Consider the following 10,451-nt stretch of genomic DNA (forward strand, 5'->3'; position numbering starts at 1 on the left):
TGTGTAATGTTTTTTAAGTATATTATTAAGTAAGTATATTACCGCAAATTCGAACAAATAGCAGGTCATATTTACGCAGCATATCTGTTACTCTCAATAAGATGATTACATATATTTATTGTATGACACCAGCATCTCGCTCATTTACTCAACGAGTGTCATATCTCAAAAAATACAGTTTCGAGAAAACCGCGTGTTAACTTGCCGATTGAAATTTGACATCCAACATAAAACAAGTGAGCCAAGGCTATAGTCGGGTCGGGACCGACTATGGGATACCCTACACCACTACCCCTGTGCCTAAGCTTTTGACTGGTAAAATTCAAAATATTAAAATTGGAATAGCTTAGCGTCTTTGCTCTGAATGTCTTCTTTAATTCAGGTCAATTTTGTTCAAACGCATTTAAGTGCATCGTCAGTACAATTCAAATAAAAAATGGAAAAGTGGGATATACGCCAACCACCAATAGGCTTCTTTCTCTGTGAGACCCCCATCAACACCCTAAACTTTCGTGAGGATCCGATCAAAATTCCGACCTGTAGTGTGATTTCACAAAAAATGGAAAAAGGGATGCATTACCGACTATTGCGATATCTCTGTTGTTTGACCACCTATGACAACCTACTTCACATCGTTGTAAAGGTGATATTTTCTACTTTCCTTGCTTGCTGGTATTGCTTTCGATATACCTCTTACAGAAGAGGGATATTCGCTTTGAAATAAAACGTTGGCCTTTTCTCCAAATAAGTTTTTTCACATTCCGACCCCTGAATATTATCCGACCATCACCAAAATCAACAAGCTTCTTCCTCTGTAGGACCCCCATTAACCCCCAAAATTTTGTGACGATCCGATCAGAATTGCGACCTGTAGCGCGATTACAAAAAAATGGAAAAATGGGATGTATTACCGACTATTGCGATATCTCCGTTATTTGACCACCTATGCCAACCTACTTTGCATCATTGTAAAGATGGATTTTATACTTTCATAGTCAGACTTTGTTTTGTTTGCGATATTCGTCATTATTATTAAAATCGCAAAAATGAAAAGTTGGGTTCTATTAGCGGCTATCTAATAGCGGATATCTTCGTTGTTTGACCACCTACGACAAGCTACGTTAAATCGTTGCAAAGGTGACACTTTCTACTTTCATTAGCAGGTTTTACATTTGATATACCCCATATAGAAGCGGAGATATTCGCTTTGAAATAAAATTTTGACTTTTTTCCCAAATAAGTTTTTTGACCATTCCGACCCCTGAATATTATCCGCCCATCACCAAAATCAATAGGCTTCTTCCCCTCCGGGACCTTCTTCAACACCCAAATTTGGTGACGATCGGATTAAAATTGCGACCTGTAGCGTGATTACAAGGTTTAGATGGACAGACGGACGGACACACATAGCCAGATCGACTCAGCTCGCCGAGACATTAATTTTGGTATATATATGTATGCGTGTACGACCATTATTTCGATGCGTTACAAACTTTTTGGCCCAAACCAACTTATAATACCATCCCCACATAGTGGTGTAGGGTATAAAGATTATTATACCCTCGGCCTTTAGGCTAACGAGAGTATATACACTTTGATACAACCAAAAATGTGCCTCATCGAAATAACGGTTTTAGACCCCCAGTATGTTTGAACGAAATTCGTGTCAGACAATTTGGAGTTGATTTAGCAGTGTGGCTGGCTGATGCACACGATAACGCTCGAACTGGTCAACGTGTTCGAACCAAATTTTGGGTATCGTAATATTTTGCCCAAACTTTATTAATTAATTTAAGTTTGAAGATGGACCATACCGGTCTACTACTTTGGGTACCTCCCCCACAAAAGTTCAACATTTTTCTGTAAAATGGTATGAACGATAACTCTCGAAGGGAGCATTCGTTCTGGTCCAAACTTTTCACATCGTATTATTCCTTCCAGATATACATCGGGTTCGTTATGGACCATATTGGTCAACTCCTTCGGACACCTCCCACACAAAATTCGGATAAAGTGAAGTTTAAAAGCTCCTCTGGCCTAAAAGCTCCAAGTAAGCCTGAGTGCGCCAACAAAATGGCAAATACGCAAGATAATTCTCGCAGAGATTTTCTGGTTGGTCCAAACTTTGCACATCGTATTATTTCATCCAGTCATGTATCAGGTTGGAATATGGACTATATCAGTCACTCCTTCGGCTACCTCTCACACAAAATTCGGAAAAAGTGTAGTTTAAAAACCCCTCTTAGATCGTTTTGCTTCTTTTTTAAGTAAGTTGTCCTAGCGGCGCCATTTACAACAGTAAAATTTTTTCTGAAGTCCATACTTCTGAGATAATATTCCAAAAGCTCAAAAAGCCCTACCGTCACATACTAAAATGGTTATTATGCAAGACAACTCTGAAGAAGAATAAGGCAGCAGAAGACGATGGCGTTGTTCAAAACTGGAGGCGACAGGCGGATAAGGTTTATGCATCAGTTAATTGGCACTATCTAGGAGGAAGAACGCTTATCCGACGATTGGAACCTGTGCATCCTATGTCGCGTCCACGATAAAGAAGATAAGACTGTGTGTTCTAACGATAGGGACATAAGTCTGTTCCTATTGCCTATAAGATAGTGTCAGGAATATTGTTCGAACGACTGAAGCCTACGGTCAACGAAATAATTGGGCCATACCAATGAGGCTTTAGAACTGGCAATTCACCATTGACCAGATATTAACGCTGCGGCAAATCATGGAAAAGACGCAAGTTATGTTAGGGAAAAGGTTATAAGAGATGGAACCGTCAAAAGAAATGGCCAATAGCCACATGTTACTTGCTTATATTGACGATATTGACATCATGGGTTGATCAGCCACTTCTCGTAAAACAAAAATAACACTTTACAAAACACTGATACTACCCGTGCTAATGTATGTTTCCAAAGGTAAGGCAGTTCTGGTGTGCTTGAGAGAAAAAATCTCCCAAAGATATACGGACCGATTTGCGTTAACTACCAAGGATTCGATGGAGTAGCGGGATTATAATGTAGATGGACAGGCGGAAAATATGGACACATAGCCAGGTCGACTCATCTCGTCAAGACATTCATATATAAATGTGGGTTTACGAACATTATTTCGATCGTTGTGTTACAAACTTTGAGCTAAAACACCAACACATAGGGGTGTAGAGTAGGCCGGGGCGATTTGTATGGACGGAGAAAAATGTTAACAGACGCCTGAAGTTTCTGTTTCTTGGGATTGAACTGAGCAAAAAAAGTCTACTAGACCATATGTCTAAAGTGAAAATCTAGCCCCCGGATTTTGACTTGCAGTTTTTTTATCCAGGTTTTTTTTGGATACTTTGGCATATAACAGCCAAACCATTGAGATTTTCGATGCACCACAAAAAAATTTTAGCCAAGACAATAATTAAGAACTCTCTGAAAAGCATTGGGGTGCTCCTTCAGACAGTTTTGACCTTGAGAAAGCGGCAATTTTTCGGATAATATCGATAAATGACACTGTGCTACAAAATGGTCAGTCAGGTCAGTGGGTGAAAAATTCCTTTTGGAGATGAAAGCCCTTAATGAGTGTACTAAGAACCCAAAAGGAAATTTTCTCATTTTCACATGTCTGCAGTCAAATTGAATGGCGAATCTTTTCGTAGAATATTTCATCCCTCTAAATCCATTCCTTCAATGTCGTTTTGGTCCTTGCATTCTTGAACCGTAGTAAAGGTACCACAAGACGAGATTTTACAGCATCCAAATATTCTACAAAAATGTTGTTCAGAAGTTTTTAGGTACGGTTCTCATTGATGACTAATCGATATTTTCCCGTTTTCATGGTCATTTTAGACATTTACCCGGTTTTTGTACAGAAAACTATGTTTTGTTTTTAGGTATATTCGTTATTGTTATGTGGTGCTTCTGAAATACTTACTATATATAAGCTCTTGTATTGACGAAAAAGTTAATAACAAACTTTATTGGAGGATAAATCCGGTTGTCTTCATTTGTGAACCGGATATTCTGATATTAAAAGCGATTTTTTGAACTGGTTTTAATTAACACACATTCTGTTAGTATTATTCTCTTGCTTTTATTGTATCAAAAACAACAAATACACCCCACATTGCACTGTTATATAGAAGATACATATACGGTCTGTTCCTTCATTTTTTTAATAATAAACTGGATCAACTATTTTTTAGTTCTTTTTAGCAAATGTATGATAAGACAACAAACATATCGTTTATCTCTTTCTTCTATTCATGACCATGAATTTCACAACAAATATAAACACCGTTATATAATTCAATACTCCAGACACTGTAATAAACGCTGATATTCTGCCAGCGATTCTTTTAAAAATGTTTCTTTAGTCTTTTGAATGCATCTCAAGACGTTCCTGTCGTTTTCTTCATAATCTTCGTTAAGTTCAATGACAATCAGCGTGGCATTGAAATGCATATCCATGGACTTGTGGAAACCATCTCTGGTCTGAAAATTCGATAACATTTCAATTTCAGTTTTTTTATTCGATAATACATATGTTAAATTACAACTTACCGCTTCTATGTAACACTGTAAAGATTCACTGAGATCATCGAGATCCCCACACATTTGCATATTGTTACAAATTTCTTCTGTAGTCCGCGCAAAATTATCCTTTTCTGTTTCTACATCATAATTTGGTGTGGGAGCTATTAGATTGTAGGAATTTCCCTTTCTACTATCATTCCTACATGTCAAGGTTGCATTTTGATATTCAAGAATATTTTCATTCTGGGCGCTATTGTATTGCACAAAACAGTCATCGTGATCTCCGGCGCCAACACTTCTGAGCGAAGTGTTTAGCAGCAGCACTGTGACTAAGAAAATATAACGGCCAACTGTTGTTGTGGAGCAAACCATTCTAAGCGCGCGGTTGCTTTCGCTTTCTGATCGAAGAGTTAATTTGAAATTATTTCTTGGCTTTACTATAAAATTAATCGGGGTGTGTTACCGCCAGTATCTTATCACGCTAACATTGCCATGACAGACCGACAGCTAGCCAAAAGATAATGTAAAGTTCTGTTTATTTTGACAAATATCATCATCGAAGAAATATGGGGAGAATTTGCACAAAACAAAACAGCAATCTATCGGGTACAACAACTCATCCATTGTTGGTTTTACGGTAGGTTACTAAGAATTCGGCAATGATAAGAAAGGGGTTGTAATAATATTTATTTAGCTTTTTGGTTTAATTACATTTCAGTAGATAGGTAGGTAGGTAGTATACTCGGGTATGATATGAAGAAGACTTGGTAGTTCAAATACCACAATCCCGTTCTTCTACACATTGTACGGATTGATATGGAATAATTTACGATTTGTTAGAGATTCTCAGAAATTGTTCATACAGTACAAAAGATAAAACACCGTTGATTGATTCCCTTAGTGAACTCCATCTGTTCAAAAGATTGTATTTTACTGTCGGTGATCTTTGGGATTGGTATAAACAAATTAAGCGGCACAAAATTTGGCATACAGCAAAGGCATACCTATCATTGTTCATGCATATCAAGTCTTCCAATATGTTATGGAGGTTATATTAGCTCTTTCATTTTTTGTTTTTGTAGCTCATAGAACAAACCCAATTTGATCACAACCCGATTTTATAATCATCGCCATGATCATTCCGAGATACGAGATGTTCCGAAAACGCATTGTATTGTGTGTATTTTTTCTGTATTACAGTTGAACTTCTCTATAAATTAGCTGCAGGTGAATTACTTAGTAATGGAGAAAATTCGTTAGAAGGATATAATTTTGTGTTGAAACAATCTCATTCAGTTCTCTTCGCACGCCACCCACATTAAGCAGAAAGTGAAATCCACGAACAATGTGGCACCTCCTGAGGCAAACATAAGGAGACATTGATAGCTTTTGGTCTGTTCCTTTACTTTTGAAGCTTTTGTCTTCATTTATGCCAACCCTGCCTGCACTTCTCACCGCTACTGTGGCTTCTGCTTGGTACAACTGCCAATCTGAGAACTCGAACTATTCTCAAAAGAAAAAAAAAAAAAAACAGTAAGGAAAGGATAAAAGCCGGGCGGGCCGACAATATGATGCCCTACACCACTGCTAATATGTAAAATATATATGGGAGATATATATAAATCTGAACTGATTTCGATAAAGTATGGTACACTTATTAGTAGACAAAATTCCGTCATACATTCCAAATTGCATCAAAATTTGACAGATATAGGGTGTTTGGTGTAGCAAATGCGTGAAATCGGGCGAAAATATATATGGAAGCTATAATTATTTGTAGGCCATCATCCATCACGTATTCCAAATTTCAGCAAAATCCCTTCAAAATTTGTTTCAACCTCCATTTATTCCCGAATTATACAAGCATGTGTTTGGAGTAAACTTAGTCATTCATTTGCATTCATATCCAATTTATATAAGCACATACAGGTAAAAAAGTATCAGTAGGCTTTGCCAACAGAGATATACCCCCAGCCTGTGTGGATTGAAATACTTTTTTTTCCCAAAAAAAAACAAAACATGTATTTAAGGGGTTTTTCAAAATTTTGGGCGTAGGCACCGACAAAAGTATGGATAGGATTAAAGCTTAAAAATTTGCGTAGATATCGATAGATAGGTCTTTTTTTATCAGACTAGCCTACGAAAAACATAATATCGCTGTAAACAGGGCCACTAGGAAAACCTTCGGTAAAAATGTCCAAAGGATCCTCGAACCACACAAAAATGTTGAACATTTGTGTGGGTGGTACCAGAAGGATTGCACAGATATGGCCCAAATTTGAACATAAACTTAGTTTCGACAATATTTAGAGATCCAAAGTTTGGACCAAATCGATTGCTACGTCTGTGAGAAATCGCGCGAAACATTTTAACGAATATTTTCGAACTATTGTGGGGGAGGTACCGGAAGGAGTGGACCTATAAGCACCACCTTTGATCTAATATTCGAAGAAAAATTACAATATCCAAAGTGTGGACGAATGTAGTATACGGTTCGAGCCCTCCAGCCACTACATATGGTGCCATAGGGGGTTTTTACAACTTTCGGTTTTTTTCTCAAGAAGTGTGGACTTGCCCTTAAAAAAACTTTTACTGATGTATTTGAGGCAGCGAAGCTAGTTGCTTCAACAAAAATCAAAGTGATCCGAAAGCAGGTCTTAAAGTGAATTTATCCAAAATTTTGTGTGAGAGGTACCCGAAGGAGTGGACAAATATAGTCCATATTCGAACTTGATCTATATCTGGTAGATATTTTAGGATGTGTAAAGTATGGACCAAATCGGTCACTCCCATCAAGAGTTATGGTGCACACAAATTTTTCGAACATGTTTGTACTTTTGTGGAGGAGGTACCTGAAGGGGTGGACCGATATGGCTTATCTTCGAACTTAAACTAAGTTTGCCCAAAATATTACGAATACCAAATTGAGGACCGAATCGGCAGATCCGTTCGAGTGTTATCTTGCGCTCCAACCACTACACACGGTGTCATAGGGTTTTTTTACCTTTCAGGCTATTTTCTCAGGAAGTATGGACTTGCCCCTGATGAAACTTATACCGTTATATGGGGGGCAGTGTATACAAGTGGCTACAACAAACATCAAAGCGATTCGTGAACAGGTCCTAAACTGAACTTTTCCGAAATTTTGTGTGGGAGGTACCCGAAAGAGTGGACCGATTGAGTCCATATTGGAACCTCATCTAAGTCTGGTAGAAATCGGTTACTCCTCTCAAGAGTTATCGTGCCCACAAATTTTCCGAACATTCTCGAACTAAGTTTGCATCCGTTCGAGAGTTATCGTGCGCTCCAGCCAGACAGACAGACGGACGGACATGGCTAAATCAACTCCAAATTGTCTGAAACACTTTTCGTCCAAACATACTTGGGGTCTAAAACCATTATTTCGATGAGGCACATTTTGCCCGTATGAAAGTGTATATACCCTCGTAAGCATAAATGCTGAGGGTATAACAAATACGATTCTCACAGGCAAAGTCATTAAAAGCAGTCTGAAACTTTCGCGAATTCGTTGCAAATGAGCACATGTTCTCTTGTCCGATAGGTACAATAAATATGAACATAAAATTCGCGAGTTTATAAAGAAAAACCATAAATTGCAATATTGTCAAAGGGGCATTAAATGGTTTGATATTGATTTTAAATTAGGTTAACACTATTAGCGTATATTTCATAATAACAAATAAAACTAAATTATGCATTACTGAACTGCAATGCATTAAATGCGGAAACTTTTTTAGCGATAGAGAAAAAATGGCACCGTATTACTATGATATTTTTGATATTTGCAAAAATTGCAAAAAAGTTATAACCCTAATGTACATGCCTAGAAGGTATGTACATGCCTATGTATATGCCTAGAAAGAACCATGAGTCTATCTCGTTTCCTTTTGTGTGTTACATAGATACTGGATACCCTGATCTAGTTTCTGGCTGTGAGGACGAGAGTCAGGATTGTGCCGGACTTCACATTTTGGACGAAAATCTTAAACATAATTCATAGTCAGCTTGAAACAAACTACAGGAATGGGGCAATCAATTATATACCCACCTCCTTCTGATTTGACTAATTACCCATAAGGACATTTGGTCTGGAAAGTCTAGCCAGATGGGTCCAAGATGGAGGAGGACACTGGTGCCGATGTCTGTTACGAGAACCCATTAAAAGAACACTTATTTAGCATAATGATAGCTCAAGCGTCTTTCAGGTAAAGATTCTTGCTATCAGGAAAGCAGTTGAATTGGTAAAATAACTTGAAAATAACTTTGCAGGACCGATGGCTATATATGTCGATAACCATTTGACCCTTAAGGCTCTCAAGTCATGAAACATATATACTTGACTACAGAGATACCCTACACAATATCGTTCTCGAATCCTGGAATGAAGGACGATGGGACCTCAGTCACGTTAGGCGCCGTTAAGCTGCCTGATCCGAAGGGGTGCGCAAGTTATTTCTATCAACATTTTATCGAGCAACCTGTGAGGGACAGGGCGGAGACCTCTTCCTGCCGATGAGAAACCACCACAATTTACAATGGATGAAGTTGTGAATGTCACTAGGAACGCTAAATGGTCCAAAGCGTTGGACCCTGATCGAAACACCACGGTAATTCTGAACCAGGTGAATTTGCCGGAGTCGAGCATCTCACTAAAGTTCTCAACATATCGCTAGCCAGCCACATCGTTCCCAAAGTCTGATAAATGGGCAGCGTGGCCCCGCTTCTAAAGCCAGGAAAGGATGCCAGCAAAGGTGAATCGTACAGACAGATTTCTCGTTTGACGTCCATTACCAAGATCCTTGAGGCTTTAGTCCTCCCCAGCGTTAGAAATAGCTATCCAGTTACCGAACATCGACATGGGTTTCGTAAACAGCACAGCACCACATGTACGGCAGAAGAGAGAACAGAGTTGAATGTCATGGTCGATGGTAGTAAAATTCCGACCACAAACTACCCCAAAATTCTAGGGGTCACATTCGATAGCATGTTCATGTCGTTTGCGCATACCTCAGCTATATTCGACAAACTGAGATGTAGGAACAACTTCCTCAAAGTCCTAGCCGGCAGCACTTGGTGTGCAGATAAAGAAACCTTGATGAGCACATATGATGTGATAGGTCGGTCTGGGGGTAAGCTTGAATATTTTTCCAGTGCAACTCTGGAAAAATATTCAAACCTGTCAGAATGTCGCCCTAAGAACAGCAATGGGTGCACTCCTCATGTCTTCAGTGGCCCATCTACAAGGGGAGACAAAGATTCTTCCAATGCCATGCTTTCGTTGTAGTATTTGCTCAGGGGTTATCGTGAGAGCCATCCTAATCACGATATGGTGGATAGGAAGTCCAACGTTACAAGAGTGAACCCCTAGATAAACAAGCCTATCAAGCAGGTTCAAATAGCATTCGCACATGTGCAGTCGCAGATGTCATAAATAACTATCGTCTGAATTTGGTCCTCGGAGAACATTCCCCATCTATCGCAGCTGAGGACATATCAAGTATTCACTTTGGCAGTTTTGTTGAGATGTGTGTTTTACTTACTATTTGTATGTAAGTCAAACTTGATCATATTTGTTGTTTTCAAATTTAATAACAACAAGTTTAAAGTGGGATGTAGTTAAAATTGATTACTTTAGGGGATGGCAGAGAAGACTAGTTTCGTCCAAAGCCATCGCCGTGGACGGTTGGTTGTTGTTATTTTTCGACAACTATCAAAATAGTTATGTGCATTCTCTGCAATGTGGAGACCCATGACAGTGGATTAGTTAATTTGGTTTACATATGCGGCTACGAGAGTTTTTAGGTGTTTCGGTTGAATTCGCATTTAAACGAATTTATCAGTCACACTTATTCTTGAGCTCGAGTCGTCATAAAATTGGGGAGGGGTCCTTTGTTTTAATAC

At 38.7% G+C, this 10,451-nt stretch overlaps 1 protein-coding gene across 1 annotated transcript; it reads right to left on the minus strand.

The window, feature by feature from the left end:
* Positions 1–4,088: 4,088 nt before the first annotated feature.
* LOC141390779 (uncharacterized) lies at positions 4,089–4,976 on the minus strand. Its single transcript, XM_073963746.1, has 2 exons — positions 4,557–4,976; positions 4,089–4,487 (listed from the first exon to the last, which is right to left on the minus strand). The coding sequence occupies exons 1-2, from the start codon at positions 4,899–4,901 to the stop codon at positions 4,302–4,304; spliced, it is 531 nt and encodes a 176-aa protein (XP_073819847.1). The 5' UTR covers positions 4,902–4,976; the 3' UTR covers positions 4,089–4,301.
* Positions 4,977–10,451: the final 5,475 nt, after the last annotated feature.

This window comes from Musca autumnalis, unplaced genomic scaffold (assembly GCF_047663935.1).
Source record: "Musca autumnalis isolate F117 unplaced genomic scaffold, ASM4766393v1 scaffold_1, whole genome shotgun sequence".
Classification (NCBI taxonomy): domain Eukaryota; kingdom Metazoa; phylum Arthropoda; class Insecta; order Diptera; family Muscidae; genus Musca; species Musca autumnalis.